This window comes from Trifolium pratense, linkage group LG7 (assembly GCF_020283565.1).
Source record: "Trifolium pratense cultivar HEN17-A07 linkage group LG7, ARS_RC_1.1, whole genome shotgun sequence".
Lineage (NCBI taxonomy): Eukaryota > Viridiplantae > Streptophyta > Magnoliopsida > Fabales > Fabaceae > Trifolium > Trifolium pratense.
Window position 1 is genome coordinate 768941 of NC_060065.1, and position 21281 is coordinate 790221.

The 21281-nt window shown below is 31.3% G+C and overlaps 3 protein-coding genes and 1 long non-coding RNA gene across 4 annotated transcripts; 3 read left to right on the plus strand and 1 right to left on the minus strand.

Moving 5' to 3' along the window:
• The first annotated feature begins 542 nt into the window (after window positions 1-542).
• On the plus strand, window positions 543-4879 carry LOC123899214 (glucose-1-phosphate adenylyltransferase large subunit 1). Its single transcript, XM_045950290.1, has 14 exons — window positions 543-1136; window positions 1359-1481; window positions 1751-1921; window positions 2344-2436; window positions 2524-2607; window positions 2689-2744; window positions 2913-3006; window positions 3131-3316; window positions 3441-3521; window positions 3605-3691; window positions 3792-3896; window positions 3984-4090; window positions 4235-4295; window positions 4388-4879. Exons 1-14 carry the CDS (start codon window positions 930-932, stop codon window positions 4487-4489), a joined length of 1557 nt encoding a protein of 518 aa, XP_045806246.1. The 5' UTR covers window positions 543-929; the 3' UTR covers window positions 4490-4879.
• Window positions 4880-6420: 1541 nt separating this feature from the next.
• On the plus strand, window positions 6421-7778 carry LOC123899218. The gene is made up of 3 exons (XR_006805533.1): window positions 6421-6511; window positions 6637-6779; window positions 7236-7778. It is a non-coding gene; the product is annotated as an uncharacterized LOC123899218 (long non-coding RNA).
• Window positions 7779-7822: 44 nt separating this feature from the next.
• LOC123899215 (phenylcoumaran benzylic ether reductase POP1) lies at window positions 7823-10094 on the minus strand. Its single transcript, XM_045950291.1, has 5 exons — window positions 9451-10094; window positions 9223-9357; window positions 8776-9013; window positions 8490-8693; window positions 7823-8397 (listed from the first exon to the last, which is right to left on the minus strand). The coding sequence occupies exons 1-5, from the start codon at window positions 9628-9630 to the stop codon at window positions 8231-8233; spliced, it is 924 nt and encodes a 307-aa protein (XP_045806247.1). The 5' UTR covers window positions 9631-10094; the 3' UTR covers window positions 7823-8230.
• Window positions 10095-10326: 232 nt separating this feature from the next.
• On the plus strand, window positions 10327-12270 carry LOC123899217 (universal stress protein PHOS32). The gene is made up of 5 exons (XM_045950292.1): window positions 10327-10561; window positions 10634-10713; window positions 11514-11632; window positions 11865-11941; window positions 12036-12270. The coding sequence occupies exons 1-5, from the start codon at window positions 10327-10329 to the stop codon at window positions 12059-12061; spliced, it is 537 nt and encodes a 178-aa protein (XP_045806248.1). The 3' UTR covers window positions 12062-12270.
• Window positions 12271-21281: the final 9011 nt, after the last annotated feature.

Here is a 21281-nt window from a genome sequence, read left to right on the forward strand (position 1 = left end):
CCATTATTTGTGATGTCAAAGATGTACATAATCACACTTATTTTTGACGTCAAAAAATCACACTTATTGTTGCAACACATTTGAAGCAAATAACAACCGTAGAAGTTCACATCAAAATTTTATTAACATAACTTAGTAGGGCAGGGCATGAAAATGACAAGTCCTTTGTCTGTTAATGGGATTCTCATGTCACGTGTAAATAATGTACACCTACAAAACTTGGAGTTGGACTATATGAATGAAATCAACTATACCTTTTTTATACTATATGGTGCTAAATCAACATTAATATTATATTTATTGTCTATACTCTCTCTCATGACACAAATATAAGAAATAAATTCTTTAAATTTTAGACATATAAGCAAAAATCAACTATTTTTAAAATAATTAATACTATTATTTTTAATATACTCTTATTTAATCATTTCACTTTTCAAAAGTTTATGTAATTCTCAAGATATAAATCACTTTTCAAAGGATAATATAGTAAACTTAACTCATGATTTTCATTAAATAAAAAAAATTAAATACACTTAACTAAATTTCTTAAACAACACGTAAATATTTTTTTTTTTTTTATATTTGCGTCGAAATGGAGTACTTTCTATTTTATACTATGCTGCTAAATCAACATTAATATTATATTTATTGTCTATAGTTTTTTAGAAATTGATCTTTACCAAAAAAATCTCAAGATTTCTCGTGAGAGGTTCTTGCTCACACTCCAATAAAGGCAACTCCCTTTCCTTCATCATCACTCTCAGATCACATTTCTTCATTTTGCTTTCAATCATTTATTTTAGATTCACATTCTTCACCAAACTTAGTTGACTTTTTACTACTAGCATTGACTCTGTCTCATCTTCTTCTTCTTCACCTTCATTCAAAAAAACTCATAAACTGTTTAGTTTCTTGAGGTCACTGCAATGGCTTCTGGTTGTGTGACCTTAAAAGCCAACACCCATTTTCCAAAATCTAATAAAGGTTCTTTTTTTGGTGAAAGAATCAATGGAAGATTCAACAATAGTAACTGGGTCACGGATCAGTTGAATAAAAGATTCACAACCAAGAAAAATGTCAAACACTTTTCTGTATCTGCTATTCTTACTTCAGATGACCCCAAAAGTTCCTTGGTAAGCTCAATTTCATTCTGGCCTTCACTTTTTGTTTCTCAACTTTCCAATTCTGAAAAATAAAATAAAAATGAAGTCTTTGAATTTTGATCTTTATATGACATAATTGCAAAGTTATGTACTAGGTAGTATTTTTTTTTTTACTATGGTTATGTGAATTATATGGCTGCATTTTTATTTGGTATATGATTATGATTATTATGAGTGTGTTTGGAATTTCAGAACTTGCAAGTGCCTTCATTTATGAGACTAAGAGCTGATCCAAAAAATGTTATTTCCATTGTATTGGGAGGAGGACCAGGGACACATTTATATCCTCTTACCAAACGAGCTGCAACACCTGCGGTAAGTGAATCTTATGTTATAGTAATATATACCTCCTCTAGTCTTAATTATACGCAAATTTTCATTTTTTAGATTCATTGAATAGTTGATGTATCTGACCTTAATATAGACGAGATACATCAATTATTAAATGAATATGTAAATTGAATATTTGGTTATAATAATTAAGGCCGGAGGGAGTACTCATAATTGTTGTCTGTGAATCCTAGCATTTTGGTGTTCTGTGTTGTGAATTTTGATGATGCTTTGTGTATTATGTTTGTTTTAAGGTTCCTGTTGGGGGATGCTATAGGCTTATAGACATTCCAATGAGCAACTGTATCAATAGTGGCATCAACAAAATATTTGTGCTAACTCAGTTCAATTCTGCTTCCCTTAACCGTCACATTGCCCGCACCTATTTCGGAAATGGCGTCAACTTTGGGGATGGATTTGTGGAGGTAAGTGTGCATGCATCATCATCACAAAAGTGGGTGGAAATTAGTCTTTTTTCTCTCCTTTTTATTAATCAATAGATATTCATACAATGTGTTTTGAGACGAACATGACAGTTGCCATTAACATCCGACAAAAGAAACAAAACTTAAGTAATTCTGTTTGCATAAAATGAACAAATAAGCTCTTTCCTGGTTGGATTTTGCCGATTGATAGAGAAATACAATCCACGGGATAAGATTCTATTTTTTTATCAATAGGAATTAACTCAGTACTCCGGAGTTGGAGTTTACAACACACACACACAGACTATATACCAACCACTTGGCTTACGCCCCGCTGGAGGAGATTATTATTGACCAATTTTAAGTTTGTTTCTATTCATGATTCATGATGACTAATTAAAATGAATCTAAATTCCAAATAGGTTCTGGCGGCGACACAAACACCAGGAGAGGCTGGAAATAAGTGGTTTCAAGGAACTGCAGATGCTGTGAGACAATTTACCTGGATATTTGAGGTTGGTAAATAAACATTCCTCCCTATTTTCTATTAATATAACTTTTCATTTTGAGCTTGTAAATAAGTAATATATTCTTTGTGGTAGGATGCCAAGAATATAAACGTCGAGAATGTATTGATCTTAGCGGGCGATCATTTATACCGAATGGATTACATGGACCTTGTGCAGGTATACAGTGTAACTGTTTTGTAGGTTGTTTCTTAATTTCATTTTCTATAGTTTTCTGATTCATCTATAACAAATAAACAGAGTCATGTTGATAGAAATGCCGATATTACAATTTCGTGTGCTGCTGTGGATGACAGGTGAGTTCAATCTTCTGTTAGAATGCTTTCTTTTTTTTGCTTGGTATGATATTGTTATGCTGCTTGGACACAGTGAATATTCTACTTAATTTCATTCTAGAATGAGTGAATTAAAACAACCGACTCACTGAAAACAAATCTGATGCATTTAATTGCCTGGTTTTTCAGTCGTGCATCAGATTACGGGTTGGTCAAGGTAGACGACAGAGGCAACATCATCCAATTTTCAGAAAAACCAAAGGGCACTGATCTGAAAGCAATGGTAATTCACAACATAATAGCATTAATGATTGCACATTCTTTCTGTTTTCTTATCATCTGGTAATTCTACCGAGACTGTTCACTATCAGAAATCAAAAAATAAGTTGATCATCCTCATTTTGCAGCAAGTAGATACCTCTCGTCTTGGGTTGTCACCACAAGAGGCATTGAATTCACCATATATTGCATCTATGGGAGTTTATGTATTCAAGAAAGATGTTTTACTCAAGCTCCTGAAATGGAGATATCCTACCTCTAATGACTTTGGATCCGAAATCATTCCTTCAGCTATAAAGGAACACAATGTTCAAGTAAGACGAATTCCAATAAAAATATCTGCTTACAGATGTTTTTATCCATTTAAGGAAGAGTTAATAACACTTATGACAGAGGTAGCAATGAGAAAAAAGAAAAAAAAAAACTGTTGTTTTGCAGGCATATTTTTTCGGAGATTACTGGGAAGATATTGGAACAATAAAATCCTTTTACGATGCTAACCTTGCTCTTACAAAAGAGGTAGGTGCAAGAAATTTTCAGTGTTCCCGTTCAGTTCAGTTGATTGGAACTAATATAATATCTGCATTATGCTACTCGCGCAGAGTCCAAAATTCGAGTTTTATGATCCAAAGACACCAATTTTCACATCTCCAGGATTCCTACCACCAACAAAGATTGACAACTCACGGGTACGATAATATATCTATCTTGTAGCGTGCCTGTATTGCCTGTATGTCGTAGCATCATGTCTTGCTTATTTTGTTTGTGTTGCTTTCGTTTTGATGGTAGGTTGTGGATGCCATTATCTCCCATGGATGTTTCTTGAGAGAATGTAAAATCCAACACTCCATTGTTGGCGAAAGATCGCGTTTAGATTATGGTGTTGAGCTTCAGGTAAATTACCATATATTTTAGACTCAATATTCCAAATCACCCCATTAAATGGTTAATCCTAACTAAAAATAAAATAACCTTTTACAGGACACTGTAATGATGGGAGCAGACTATTACCAAACTGAATCCGAAATTGCTTCTCTACTTGCAGAGGGGAAGGTCCCTATTGGGATTGGAAGGAATACCAAAATTAAGTAAGTAATTGTTACTCGTGATAGATAATGAATTAACATTTCCACATAGATATGTAACCAGCACCATGATAGATAGAGAATTTGCATTTTTGCATACTGGATTTATTTATTATTGTCAACTCATGGTTTGTATCTTTGTTAAAGGAACTGCATTATCGACAAGAATGCAAAGATCGGGAAAGATGTCATCATCGCGAACAAAGATGTAAGCATAAATACCAGCTAGTAGTTTTATGATCCAATACATTTTGTGATGCTATTTATGCATGCTTATAAACTCGAATGTTTTATGTGTAGGGTGTTCAAGAAGCAGATAGATCAGAAGATGGATTCTACATACGATCAGGAATCACAATCGTAATGGAGAAGGCAACAATAGTAGATGGAACTGTTATATAAACAATGGTTAGTGGTTATTTCATGAGCTGGTTTTCCTAAGGCGCTGGAAGAAGCATCGCGAGGAACATTCCTTCCCCCATCTTTGGGGGCGGAATGGTAGATGTTGCAAAATGCTATGTTGAATAGAGAAAGCGGCGGGTGAAAAATAGGAGCTCTCCCACTACATGTAAAAATAGAATGAATGAATAAATAAATAAATAAATTACAAAAGTGAAGTTGCACAAAGTAAAATAAATTGAAGGGTTGAGCATGTGAGCTATAAAGTTTCCATATCCCCTCACTGGCAACTGCATATGACATTTATGACTCCTTTCAAATTATTGTATCAATGAAATATTATTTTGAATGGTAATCACTTGTTTCTCCAAGTAACATAAATGTTTAGTATTACTCCGCAGATTCTAAATGCAAAATGCTTTGCTCACTGCAACTCTATATATAAACTAATTTTGATTTCTAGGCATTCATGTAGTCAGCATCTCGGAGCCTTTGGATCAAGATTGCATGGCAGAGCTATTGGATTGAGATTGTGACTTTAAGTTTATGCTCGATAAATCAGCTTGATCTAACAACTTCGAGTTGTTGACTACTTGAATGCATGAAAATTGTGACAAACAATCTATTCATAACACAGTTTGAATATATAGACCGCACACGGGACATGGATTCATTAGCATCATCTTCCTGTTTAGAAGCTCATAGTATAATGTGTTTAATCGAATACATATTTATATTTATGTAATCATCTGATCATATTTCACCAGTGTTGTGGTTTTTTCATTATTTAACATATACAGTGCTACTTTGTTGTAATTATTACTCTTAAATTCTCTTAAAATACATCTACTATATTGTGACATTAAAATGAAATAATTTGATAATCATGTAAACATTTTTATATCCTTACCCCTATTCCATCAAATTCTTAACAATAAAATATAAATGTGTATGCGATGAAAAGAGACAATAGCAGAACATAAATAATATCAAACTTTTTTTTTTTAATGTATGGAGATAGAAAAGGTAAAAACAGCTATGTCAATGCAGGAGGAATTGGATTTGACGCATTGCCTCGCACAGTTACTGCGGCCGGTCATCTGATTTAGATCAACGGCTGAGATTGTTTCACTATGTTATAACTAATCTGTAATCTGAACCGTTCGATTTCAAATCAACGGCCGTGATGAAATACAGTGTGAAACTACGTGTATATGCAGCAGCAGATCCAAATCTAATGCATGATTGCAAGATCAGTTTAGTGAGAGATTGACACGAAGAATTTCTTGTGTTTTTTACGAGTCACAAGGGCCTAATTTAGTGGTGAGAGAGGTAGAAAAATAAAGAATTAAGCTAAACTTAAAATTGTGTATGAATTAATATGAAATAAGAACAAGTAACGAAAAAAATGCAATCTAGAAAAATAAAAGATTGTGGTTTAGTAGCTGAGAGGAAGGAAGAAGATAATGATGATCGGCGCGTGCAGCTTGATTCTGGCTCTGCCCTCCAACAATGTCTTGATCACAAATCCATTAAGTCAATATCCGGCATAAACAATTCACTTGGTACGTAGTACTACTTTTTTACATTTAGTAGTTTGTTAACAATGTTGTTGTCTGATTCAATGCTGTCCAACGTTGTTTCGTTCCTTCCTATGTTAAGTGTTGGAAATAAAAGCTGGAAACACTATAAGGGATGCAATTCAAATGTTATACGAAAAGGACACCTTTGGTGCAGTCATTGTGGATGTCTTAGACACTGAAACAGATGATATCAGACATTCTGATCGCTATATTGGTTTCATCGCTTTTCCAAACATTGTTCTTTGGTGTCTTGATGTATATTTGTCACTTTTCTTTTTTCTTTCAAATTTCTTGCAACTTGTATTGTATATTCTAATGATCGCATTCTCATTGAACATTTTGTATTTTCAAGGAATATGAAAATATAAGGGAAGATGCCACTGATAGTCATCTCAAGGATGTAGAGAATGATGGTTTTTTCTCCATCTTGGCCAAACCAAAGGTTTAAGATTAAAACGATTCTTTCTATGCTATTAGATACATAGTTTATGTGTTGAATACTTGTAATTAGAGAATAGTAAAAGCAAGAAATTTAGTGGACCTAAGTTTTGTGTTATTCGTTACTAGGTTGGCGAGTTGGCAAAGTCATTCCTCTGGGAACCCTTTCTCCCAGTACCCTTTCTCCCAGTATACATCTATCTAAGCATAAGCTGCAAGTTTTGCCTGTCATACAACAACCTAATGCTGCACTCATTGGTTTCGTTACACAGGTATCTGTCAAATTATGAGTTGAAGCAAATATATCTGCATCTTATTGAAAATTGAGATATTCAGGATGAGTATTGTGTTTGATTTTATGATAGAATTCCCTAGTCCAACTACTTCTTCAATCAAGTAAATTGCCAATGTGATATGTCTACTTGCTCTTTGCCTTCAGCTTATGAATAGATAGATGTATGAAAATGAAATAGAGTCTGATTTTAATACAATGTTAGAGTAAAAAGTTTTGCACGGTCAACAAATCACAATCAATCATATGTGTCACTTTAGAAGTAGTTATGATTAAAGTCAAATGTGTTTAATCATCTGATGATTATGATTGATTGACAGTTTACTAAAAAAATATGATTGATTGCCAATGTAAGTTTTTGTTTACTACTCATGGTGTATATGAATTAAATTCTATGAATAATGGGCTAATTCCAGCAACAATATTGAATTTACAGCATCAATGTGACTAGTATGACAAAGATACACATTTCTATGCGATGACAGAATTTTAACTGTCGAAGAATTTGTTCGCACAAAGACCGACAAGACAAACACTGAACCAACCATTGAGCATGATCATCGTGCTGATCACATGGCAGGAAGTTTCAACCTGAAAAACAGCTTAACACCGAGAATGGATTCACCGGTAACCAACAAGAAAAACGCTACACTGAAGCAAGTAATGGAGCATATGACAGAGACTAATAGCAATTTCAGTTTTCTGATGAATGAAAATGAACAAGTTACTGGTTTGATAACAGTGAGAGATATAATTCTGCAATTTGCACCTCCATGTGTGAAATTGGTGGTGGCGGATTTTTTTAATTGGCTTTGGAGCAAAGTGGATGTCATGTTAGTAATGGAACTATCATTCGTAATCATTGATCAAGGTATGTGTTCCAACGACAAACACAGAATCTGTTCAGGAATTTGGATTTTCTACTGTTAAAAATGACAGTCGAAACGATCTTAATTGTTAGTAAAAATCAGATGGCTGAAACTGATTTATTAAATTTCGAATGTAGTCGTCCAATCTCATGTATAGCACTGACACTATCATTTTTCTTATTTATAATGCTAACTAGGCATCATTAACTTCTAATCTTTGTCTAAGATGGCTTCGGAACATCTCAAATTCACATGCATATTGTTCGTTTTTTTTTTTTTAAATAGCCAAATATAATTAATAATAAACCAACAAGAAGTACCTAAATGGAAAAGAAAAATGGAAGAGATACACATATTGTTTCTTGTTATTGTTACTCTAGTATTAGACCAGCCTTACTTGAGTATCAAAGTGTCTATGAAGATACTGAGTCTTGAATCTCGATTGCTCTTCGTTGTGAAAACCAATAAAGAAACCATATTATCAACTTATTACATGATTTATTTTAGCCAGACGACAAATCACATCAGGGTTCGAATCTCAGACAAACTTTTTTTTCGAATCTCAGACAAACTGATTAAGGAACTCATCTACAGTAGTGTATTTCACATCAGGATAGAGAGTTGTAGCTTCTACTCCAAATGCCGCGTCAATTTCGAAGTTAGTATGATCCCCTTTTATATACACACTGTGAGCAATCGACAACATCATATTTAAGGGAGGCGGCGACTCTGAAACAAGAAAAGTTAAACAAGTTGGTTATTACTGTTTTTATATATTCAAATTAAATTACTATAAAGAACAAAGTTCAGTTATCACTAACCTTGAATTTGCTTCAGAAGTTGTTCCTCTGGAACATAGATTCTTTCAAGAGTTTTACCAATCTTCTTCTCCCATAGAGAAACCAGATCATTAAAAGACAAGACATTAGCTGGTGGTCTAATGTACAGGATTTTGTTCAAGGTTCTTGGATCATCAACAGCTTTAATTGTATAAGCAGCAATATCCTCTTCCTTACTAAAAACAGCTATTAATCAAAACAACAAAAGTGATTAGTTAGGACAATGTGTGAAATTCAATATTAAACTGTATCTCTAGTTTTCTTTCACCTTTGGGGTTTCCATCTCCTAGGATAACAACTTTATCTCTTGGTGGAGCTGTAGCACCATGCTGTGATAAAGAGGGTAGGAAGTAACCAGCAAAGAAGTTGCTTGACACATAAGTGTAAGGAATTCCTTCGGCCTCAATGGTGCGCCGAATTTGTGCTTTAGCGGCGTATGCACTTTTTGCTGGTTCAATTGCATGACTCCGGTCCACATCATTTCCAAATTCCGAAGGAAAGAACCTCTATGAAACAAAATACTAGTCATTAGAACAATATCACATTTCATATTACGTGTGTGTTAGCAGAATCTACGATTTCAAGCTTCCTAAAAGCACGGTAATGCACACTAGGACGCGAGAATAGTTATTCCACTTCCAAATCAAACAGATCCTATGTGACAACTATGAACTATCATACGGTAAAATGACATGCTTTAGAGCAAATAATGTACCTTAACATTTCCTGCTTCTTTGATGGCAGAAATGATCTTATCTTGATCAGCAAGCAAGGAGCGAGCCACGGTAGAAATGACGACATCTGCCTGTTTTATGGCCTTCACCAAACTTTGATGATCATATAGATCCCCCTACATATAATAAGTTGAATATCAATGTTTAAGGATGATAATATAAAAACTAGTTATAGAGTGATTGGAAAGGAATAATAGGATTTTACTCACAACAACAAAATTGACAGACAAGTCCTTGAATTTGTTGATGGTGGATGATTTAGCAGGGCTGGAAAGAGTTGACTCCCGGGTAAGAACGAAGGTTGGGTGTCCAGCTTTGACGCTAGCTTCCACAATGAACTTTCCAATGTAACCGGTGCCGCCGATCAACAGAATCTTACTCCCTGCCATCTCAATTCTCAACAACTCACAGTATACTATCAATTATGAAACTAAAATGTGAATAGAAGTGGCATGAGTGTTGCAGTGTCTACTCTATTATGTTCAAACAAACAAATGCATTTCAATTTTCAACACAAAATTATGTCTATGTTTGGTTCTAGAAAGACAGCTATCCATTTGTTTCAAGAAAGACAAATAAATATCACCATCACACATGTGCTATGTACTATACTGTTATATAAATATCTTGTGTATTTTATTATATCTTAAAAGATACTAATCTTTAGTGGAGAAAATAAGATAAGTGTACACAAGGTTGCTTAAAGAAATAAATAAATAAATAAACTAAGACATTGAGATCCGGTTAATGAGCTCGCTCTAGAACGAATAAATTATTCAAGAAAATTCGAATTCGATTTTTTTCTTTGGAAACTAAAGAGTTAGTAATATAAAATAAAAAAAATAAAAACAATAAGTTTTCAATTTGGACACGACAATTTTAAGACAAAAGCATGGAAAATAAAATACACAAAGTTCCACCAACCAAGCAACAAAGAAAACTTTTCATTCAAAAAGTAATAGAAAGTCAACACTTATCATCCTTTAATTAATTTCTGTATTAGAGTAATCAATCACCTTCTGAAAGTTTGAGTAGAGTTAATCAGAAAAAAACAAAGCAAAAACTGTGAAGATTATTGTAAACTAATGGAGACAGTGATGGAAGATGTTGAAGAATACACCTACAGAGAAGTGAAACTTCCTTCTCTGATTCCAATAGTACCTGAGCCAGAGCTTGAAAGAGAAACAGGGGAGAGAAGAAGAGGAAGGGATATAGTTTTAGCCATAGATCATGGTCCAAACAGTAAACATGCTTTTGATTGGGCTCTTATTCATCTATGCAGACTTGCTGATACCCTTCACCTTGTTCATGCTGTTTCTGGTTTGTTCCTTTACTTTCTTACCTTCTCATATTTTTCATTTTCTTCAATTTAAATGAAATATTTTGTTGCAGATGTGAAGAACCAAGTTGTGTATGACTTGACCCAGGTGCTGATGGAGAAATTAGCTGTTGAGGCTTTTGAAGTTGCAATGGTTAGTGTTTCTCTATTTTACCTTATATATTAGTTTTTCATATCAGATCTAATCCATCCTTATAAAATTACTTTGTAAGATGAGAGTTGTTTTTTTTTTTTGAATCGGCGTAAGATGAGAGTTGTTACTTTGTTAAGAATCGGATGTCAGATGGTCTGAACGTAAGTTTATAAGTAAATGCAATTATCATTGTTGGTTGAGTTAGACGTAACTAACAATTTTAAGATGGTATCACAACATCCGTTGGCTAGCTGCTATTAGGTTTTCGCTATCAGACCACTCACCATTTATATCCACGATATTCACCTTGCAAGCCGGTTTTTAAGGGTTGAGTTAGGCTTAACTCCTAAAAATAATGAATACTAATTTTTGTGACTTCAACTTGTAGAAGTGTTAAGTGTTTAGAAGTCCTGCATCGGATAAAAAGTAGATATTGAGCTACATATAAGTGAGAAGATCTATATATTTGATGTTTTAGGTAAAGAAGTGGTGTTGCATTGTTAATTCATAGTCCAATATAATGATCAGACCAGGTATTTTAGGATCTCCCAAAAGTCCCAACAGTGTTATTAGAGCCTGATTCGACATGGTAGGGAGCAAGAGTGGTCTCTTCTCTAGTGTTGGATCAAAGATGCAGACAATCATACACTTGAGATAAAGTTCCCCCAGAAGTCCCAACACAACTCTTAACTTCTATTGAGACTGAGAATTACTCATTATTATTAACTCTATTTTATGGCAAATTGGTAATCTATTATTTGATTTGATTCAACTTAATCTAAATGATAATGTTGGCACAGGTGAAAACAGTAGCTCGGATTGTGGAAGGTGAGGCAGGAAAAGTAATTTGCAAGGAAGCAGAGAGGACTAAACCTGCAGCTGTGGTTTTGGGGACCAGAGGCAGAAGCTTGTTTCAAAGGTGTGTGTGTGTGTGTGTGTGTGTGTAAGGGTACCTTTCCATTCAATTCAATCCCTTTCTGTCTCTCTCTCATTTTCTAAAACAAGCAATCGTCCATTTTAATCTGAATCATTAGGGTCAGCGACACAGCTTATTGTCCGTTTTTTTGTTTTTTCGTTCAGGTGTAATTATCTTGAATATATATACAAATGTAATATTGTTGATATGTTTCTGGTTTTTTTTTTTTCTTCAGCGTGCTACAAGGAAGTGTTGGTGAGTATTGCTTTCACCACTGTAAAGCAGCACCTGTTGTCATTGTTCCTGGAAAAGGTGCTGATTTGTAGCCTTACGATATTCTCTTTATTCATATTTTTTTCAACTGAATTTTAGTATATTGAAGCATTTTTGTTTCTTTGATTGACAGAAGCTGGTGATGCATCAATCGTCTAATGGATTTAGGTTGTGTTCTGTATAAATCTGCATTGTTTTATAACTGTAATGTATGTATCTAACTTCATATGTTGTTTGTTTATTAATTGTTTGGAAAAAAATATAAGATATGAAAAAAAATTATGTGTGTTCAAGATATGAAATATTATGTTAGACGATATATGGATTGATGATATTATAGTTAGGGATGACTCTTCTTTGTTGCTCTATTTTGTTTTTCCCTATTTAAATTTTTGCACATCTTAGGTTTCGTCTACTTTATATATATATATCGGATCATGAGTAAAACCTAAAGCATAGAGTGATCGTTCATTATATTGGGTTATGACTTATGACTATGAGTAAGAATCCAACTTCTGGCACCCCGAAATACATGCGCACTTCTTGATATTCTCAATTTACCTCTCTCACTATTTAAGAAGTGAGTGTAAATACATATTTGGCTTAAATGCAGTTTTACCCCTTGTGTTTTGCAAAATGCGGAATTTTATCCCCCCTATTTTAAAATGTGGAATTTTACCCCCTCTATTTTAGAATTTGTTGGATTTTGCCCCCCACAAAAAATCTGCTTCTAAGCCTCAAGTTCAAAGCTTCGCACAGAACTCAATTTGGATCAATAATTCACCAAACTGGTACCGAAACGACCGCAATCGAGTTAGTTTTCCACATAATCAAACTCCACTAAATTTGGAGTTACAAAGAGAGATTAATTACCGTTTTAGTGAAGATCTGTTCAAATTAATTATCGTATGAAACTACTACTGGTATTTTCATCATGCCTCTCAGTCTGTAGCTCATTTTTTAATATTATTTACATGTATGGAAAGTTAACTAAATTACCCTTGTTGGAATGTCAATTTCGTCGAATTTGGAGTTACGATGCGTTCGGTAGACGATGTTGAATTTGAAGATCACAAGTAGATTTCTGCAGAATTAATAATTGGACAGACCTTCACTAAAACGGTAATTAATCTCTCTCTGTAACTCCAAATTTACTGGGGTTTGATTCTGTGGAAAGCTAACTCGATTACGGTCGTTTCGGTATCATTTTTGTAAATTATTGATCCAAATTGAGTTATGTGCGAAACTTTGAACTTGAGGCTCAGAAGCAGATTTTTGGTGGGGGGGCAAAATCCAACAAATTATAAAATAGAGGGGGTAAAATTCCGCATTTTAAAATAGAGGGGGTAAAATTCCGCATTTTTCAAAACAGGGGGTAAAACTGCATTTAAGCCTACATTTTTTTAATTATACACATAAAGAGAAATATAAATTCACATTAAATGGCAAATTGTTTTTTAGTTCGCATTCTAGACAGCGAACTGTGTTTTAGTTCGCTCTCTAAGTAGTGAGTGATTAAAAATAAACAATAGTTCAACAATAAATTTAGATAAATATTCATACAAAGGAATGATATATTACGAAAGACTTGTTTATACACTACATTGAAAGTCTTATTCATATCTTGACCGTCATCGTCGACGATCAATATTTTTAATTCTTCTCTAGAAGTAACTCTTGAAATCGCAACATACAACTGACAATGTAAAAATACTGGCAACATACAACCGACCACATTAAATATATCCCAACTAAAGAAATCATCAAAAGATATTGTTTCCGTTGAAATTTAAAATGAATTCTTGATGTTAGAGAAAATTTAGGTATGAAAACCTGATCACCGATATTACTTTCTAAAATAATTTTTTCTTCGAGAGCACGTTTTCTCAATCTCGTAATAATTTATTGCATAATCGTAATTTTTTTATTCAAATTCCTTAATAGCATAACTGGAACTCAAATTTTAAGTCTCAACTTATGATTTGGAAGCCCGACATTGAAATTGTGTGCGATGGAGTATTATAACTCATAACTCAAATATATTTTTTCTTTGACAGAAATTAAATTCAACATATAATTATTTATTGCTTATTAACTAAAAATAAATGTATTAATTAATGAAGGTCAATTTAAATCGATATAGCAGTTGTCAATTTATGTACAAATTTACTAAAAATAAACGATATATTTTCTAAGTTTTTTTTTTTTGGATTAATTTTTTTTCTTAGTTTAAGCAAGGTAGAAATATTAACTTTAAAAAAAAAACAAAATTGATGAAGAAAAAATAATAGCTTAAAACGAAATATATAATATATCATTAAGAACAGGTTCCTTACCAAAGAACAGGTTCATGAAAATTCATTTAAGAACACGATTTCCTTTTATTTTAAAGTAGAGAGGGCTAATGCCCAAAGAAAAAAAAAAGATTACACTAAAAACGCAAAAATATTGTAAAAAACTGGAAAAAGTGATACTATATCAATGATATTAATTAACTTATAAATTAAGATGTTAAATAACCTTTAAAATTATACAACATTTAAAGATGCTTAATTAATAAATGATTGGTATGTTTGATTTTTTACCATCGATCTGATTGGTCTAGTTAATTTGATGGGTTATAGTCTTTTTTTTTTTTAAGCAAACAAGCTTAATGCATTTTATTAACTATTAAATATTTAATATATAAGGGAATAATTTCAAATTTACGAAAGCTAGCCCAAGAATTGGCCGCCCTAGCAAAAGTATGAGCAACCATATTCGCATTGTTATTTTTTATTTTTTACCATCGATCTAATTCATCCAGTTAATATGATGAGTTATAGTCCTTTTCAATTTCATAAACTAAGCAAAAGCATTGGTATGTTTGATTTTTTTTTTTTAATTAATTCTTTATTAACTCACTATTTTTTTTCGTGAATCAAATTTTTTTTTGCCTAACTTATTTTACACTTTTCTTCTTATTAAAAGAAAAGTTCGGTCAAACAAGTTTTTTTATTTGTGAATCTTTATTTTCAAATGAGAAATAAAAATTGTTTATTTTTGTTCGAAATTATACTTAACGAAAGTGAAGAAACTATATTTTTTTTAACAAAAAAAGAAAAAAAAAACTGTATACTCCTAGGAGTATTTTTTTTGACAAAAAACTGTATTCTTTTTTGTACATCTTTTTTAAGTACACATTAAGAATGATTTTGTAATGATCTAATAGGCCCAATGTAATGATCTAATAGGTCCAAGAGAATAGCCCAATAGTTTAGATTATGATGAGTCATTTGAAGATGGATTCTAGATCCTTCTTCTATTGTAGTGAGTCATTTACTTTCTAGAATTTTCTAGATAAGTCTTTAGGATAAGGAGGAAATATGCTAGGGAATATGCCAATTATCTATCCTATATATTGAGTAGTAGTGAATGTAATAATTATGAATCAAATCAATGAAAAGTTAGTCTTTAGTTTTTATTTTGTTTTTAGGAGGTTTCTCTACCCTCGAAGTAGAGTAAATTAGTAAACTAATGAACAACTAAAAAGTTGTTCATTACAGATTTTAAGGTTTATTTTTTAATAACCTAAGAGAATAGATGGTATCAAATGGATTTAAGAAATTCCAACTTATTGACACCTCACACAACATGGAGGGGACTATAATTTCGGTCAATACACGTGAAAAATAAACCAAAAGAATACCAAAAGTTCAGATAAAAGGACCATCATGGAGAATTAGATAAATTTAATCAAAAGAAAGATAGATAAATTGGATTTATTTTATTCAATTGCAAGAAAAACAATAAAATTACATTTTTTTATTGAATTATTTGCATTCATAATTTAACTTTTGTTCCAATCACGACATTTAGAGAAAGACTCTGTTTCCGTAAGATACTTACAGCCTCCACCTTTACGTATATTCCATTTGCACTTATTGCAATCATCAATTGCCTGATTAAAAACATCAAGATAATGAACTTTCGAATCTCCTGGCCATTTAAAGCTGCAAAAAAACAATGTATTCTTAAAAAAAACTAATGATCGCTTAAATGAAAATTCATAACTTTCTCCAAACTGGAGTGTATGAAATCCAAGATCATCATCTTTAGATTTACAATGAACATCGATGCTTGTGGGGTTTGGACCTAACGTTACATTATTGGTAATTGTAACAGTTACTTTACCAAATATAGTAGCAGTTGTCTCTCTAGTCTCAAATACAAATATTACGATAAGTAGTATTGAGAACTTTAAGCAAAATGGATTTCTATATGCCATAGCTAGATGCACAATATCTTCAAGGTATACATCGATCTTAATTTATAGAACTCTTAGTCTAAATTTAAATAATTATTGTAAATAAAAAAATTTAAATAATTAATATAGAGATTAATATTTGTAATTAATATTTGTATTTGTATCTTTTTCATTTTTGAAAAAATCGATATATTCCTAATTTATTTTAAGCAAATCATTGATGTATAGACATTACACTTGTTTTTTCTTCTTTTTCTTTCTCTCCCCACTAATCATAATTAATTAATATGAAGTTATATGACTAAATAATTTAACGTTAAAAGATAAAATTATTAATTAATTAATATGACGTTATATTTGGGAGGAAAAAATTAAAGTTAAATAATTTAGTCATATAACTTCATATTAATTAATTATTTTATCTCTTAACGTTTTAAATTTATGTGTGTCTAACATATGTTATTTAGGGGGTGTACTAGATTGGGATTTTAAAAGACTTTTTTGGCAACAAAAAAAAAATCGTTATGATTTTAAAGATTTCGTGAGATTTTATTGATTTTGTGAGATTGTAATGGACTTTTTTAAAATAACTTTTTACAATTAGGATTCTTATATGGGATTTTGTTGAATTTACAATACAAATTTTTCAGATTTCAAATTACTTTATAGATGTTTATGATTTCGAATAATTCATTGAATTTTTTAAGATTTTGAAAAATTCATTGAATTTTAAATAAAAAAATTATAAAAATGAATAAAAAGATGATAAATTATTATTTTTTGGTAGTATAAATTTTAACTTTTTATTTATTACATAAATAAATTCTAAAGTTTGAATAAAGCAAATAAAAACGAAATTTTTTATAACAAATTCATTATTGCCTAAAAAAATAGTAACAAAGTGATTATAACTCCATGTGCTTTTAAGTAGCATTTCTCCATATATCTGAACATATATACTAGTCCTCCATAAATTAGCATCTTCTGGTTTCTGCTCTTGTGTTTGAACAATGAGTTCATAATTATTATCTTCATGTTGGGTGTGACTAAAAAAAACCCATTGTTGTCCCCATGAGCTTAGCTCAATTGGTTGGGACATCAGCATTTTATATGCAGGAGCCAGGGTTCGAACCCTGGACACTCCACTTATCCATCTTTAAAGGTGGAATTTCAAGCCACTAGGCTACCTGACAAAAAAAAAAAAAAAACCCATTGTTAATATACTACAAATATTATAGTCTAAATACATAAATTCAGACTAACTAAATATTTCTCGTCTTATCAAATAGTACTCATAATTTATAATCTAAATACATAAATTTTATAATGAATCTAAAAAACAAATTTTTTCTTACTGGATTGGATTAGATAGTGGAATTTCTTATATACAGGAGTTGAAAGGTATTTCTTATAATCAGCATAGGAATGTCCCTGTACTTGTACATATGATTCTATGGAGAAATATATAATATATAATATATCATTAAGAACAGGTTCATGAAAATTCATTTAAGAACACGATTTCCTTTTTTTTTTTTTTTTTTTATAGTAGAGAGGGCTAATGCCTAAAGAAAAAAAAAGATTACACTAAAAATTAAAAAACGCAAAAATATTGTAAAAAACTGAAAAAAGTGATACTATATCAATGATATTAATTAACTTCTAAATTAAGATGCTAAATAACCTTTAAAATTATACTACAATAAAGATTAAAGATGCTTAATTAATAAATGATTGGTATGTTTGATTTTTTACCATGGATCTGATTCATCCGGTTAATTTGATGGGTTATAGTCTTTTTTTTTTTTTTAAGCAAACAAGTTTAATGCATTTCATTAACTATTAAATGTTCAATACATAAGGAAATAATCTCAAATCTACATAAGCTAACCCAGAATTGGCCGTCCTAATAAGAGTATAGTAACCATATTTATATTGGTATGTTTGATTTTTTACCATCGATCTGATTCATCCAGCTAATTTGATGGGTTATAGTCCTTTTTTTTTTATGGGTTAAAGTCCTTTTCTATTTCATAAACTAAGCAAAAGGATTGGTATGTTTGATTTTATTTTTTTAATTAATTCTTTATTAACTAACTATTTTTTCGTGAATCAATTTTTTTTTTTTTTGCCTAACTTATTTTAAACTTGTCTTCTCCTTAAAAGAAAAGTTTGGTCAAACAAGTTCTTTTATTTGTGAATTTTTATTTTTAAATGAGAAATAAAAATCGTTTATTTTTGTTCGAAATTATACTTAACGAAAGTAAAGAAACTGTATTTTTTGTAACAAAAAAAGAAAAAGAAATTGTATATTTTTATTGACAAAAAACTGTATTTTTTTTGTACATAAACTGTATCTTTTAAGTACACATTAAGAATGATTTTTTAGGACCCGTTTGATGGTCATGATAGGATAAAAACAGGATAGGATACAAAGCTGGATAGAGACAGGACATGATATAAACAGGATAGTTATTTATCCTATCATGTGTTTGATGCACATGATAACAGATAGCATATGATATATATCATAACTAAACGACGAAATTACCCTTGTAATTCAATTTCATTATTTTTCTTTCAAGTGAAAGTGATTTTTTTCTCTTTCAAATTAACTTGTACTGTATGATTTTATTTTTTTATAACTACCGTATGATTTTTTAATCAACTTAAAAATGTTAAGTTGTAACCCAGCACCATAATTAGCACCGATTAACATCAAATTCAAACTGTCAACACCATTACTAGTTTACTACAAACTCCCAACAAATTCTCTTGGAACTCTTCCTTATCCGATGGACCATAACTCTTCCACCGCGAAGTCAAAGATCCAAGTTCAGAATTAGTTTCGGGTGGTGAAGGAAGATTCGAATCAAAATAGAATTGAAAGGATCAACCTGTTTTTGTAACACTGAATATTTGAGTTTAGGATCTGGTTATTGATTCATAAAATTAGAGATGAAAAGTGGGTTTCAATTTTATGGGGGGTGTTGGTTGAAGTTTTGCAATTGGGATTTTGATTGGATTGGAAAAAGGGTTTATGTAGAACAGAAATTGGTTTGCTTGAATCTGTGAAAGGGTAGTGGTTGAATTAGATGAGAGAGAGGGGGAGAGGGAGAGGAAGAGAGAGAGGGGGGGGGGGGGGGGGGGGGGGGGGGGGGGGGGTTGGAGGTGAGTCGTGCAGAGGTAGAAGACAAATGTAGAGAGGAGCGACCAACATAGAGGAATGAAGAAGAAAAGGTTTAGATCTATGTTAAGCAGAGGACAAAATTAGAAAAGGGTTGTTAATTACGATAGGATATTTCTAACCCAGCTTATACTCAGGATAGAAAATACAAAGGCCGGACAGGATAGGATTAAAAAGAGGATTAATGTATCATATCCAATTGGTGCATCAAATGGAAGATATGAGCAGGATATGATAGATTTATCATATCATGTCTTCTTATCCTGACCATCAAACGGGCCCTTAAGGTTTATTTTTTAATAACCTAAGAGAATAGATGGTATCAAATGGATTTAAGAAATTCCAACTGATTGACACCTCACACAACATGGAGGGGAGTATAATTTCGGTCAATACACGTGAAAAAAAACAGAGAAAAGAAAAAAATAAACTAAAAGAATACCAAAAGTTCATATAAAAGCACCATCATGGAGAACTAGATAAATTTAATCAAAAGAAAGATAGATAAATTGGATTTATTTTATTCAATTGCAAGAAAAACAAGAAAATTACATTTTCATTCTATTATTTGCAGCCGTAATTCAACTTTTGTTCCAATGGCGATGTTCAGAGAAAGAATCTGTTTCTGTCATATATTTATAGCCTCCAAATTTACGGATATTCCATTTGCACTTATTGCAATCATCATATTTCTGATCAAAAATATCTAGATAATGAACTTTTGAGTCTCCTGGCCATGTAAAGCTGCAAAAAAACAATGTATTTTTATATAGAACTAATGTTCGCCTAAATGAAAACCCATAACTTTCTCCAAACTGAAGTGTATGAAATCCAAGATCATCATCTTTAGATTTACAATGAACTTCAATGCTTGTGGGGGTTGAACTTGAACCTAACGTTACATTATTGGTAATTGTAACTGTTACTTTACCAAATAAAGTAGCAGTTGTCTCTCTAGTCTCAAATACAAATATTATGATAAGTAGTATTGAGAACTTTAAGCAAAATGAATTTCCATATGCCATAGCTAGATGCACAATATCTTCAAGGCATATATCAATCTTAATTTATAGAACTCTAAGTCTAAATTTAAATAATTATTGTAAATAAAAAAATTAAATAACTAATATAGAGATTTATATTTGTAATTAATATTTGTATTTGTATCTTTTTCATTCCTGGAATATTCAACATCTATTTTAAGCAAATCATTGATGTATAGAGATTACACTCTTTTTTAACGTTTTTAAATTTATGTGTGTCTAACATATGTTATCTTTTTAGTCAAAAAGAATCTTTTTAGTCAAAAAGAAACATATGTTATCTTTTTAGTAATAAAAAAAACATATGTTATCTTTTAACTTCATATTAATTAATTATTTTATTTTTTAACATTTTAAATTTATGTGTGTTTAACATATGTTATTTAGTATCGTAAAAAAAATATGTTATTTAGTGTTGTGTCTAATATTTCCCGTCTTATCAAATAATACTCTTAATTTAGACTATATTATAGTCTAAATGCATAAATATTAATATTTGTATACGTATCTTTTTTTTAATACGTATACGTATCTTTTTCATTCATAGAAAATTAAGTATCTTCCTAATCTATTTGTATAGGTATTTTTTTTATACGTATACGTATCTTTTTCATTCATAGAAAATTCAGTAGCTTTTAGTTTTTTTTGCTGACTTATAGCTTCTTTTTCAGAAGCTATTTTAAGTAGTTTCTGAGCCAGAAGTCAGAGTCAGAAGTCAGTAGCTTCTCAGCCAAAAGCTATTTTTGCCAAACAGAGCCTTAGTGTTGTGTCTAAATAAATATCTCTCGTCTTATCAAATGGTACTCCTATTTTAGTTTCTATGCTCCTCCGGTCTTATATATGAAAAAAATTTACTTTTTAGATTCATTCTAAAGTTGATAAATTTAGACTATATTATAATCT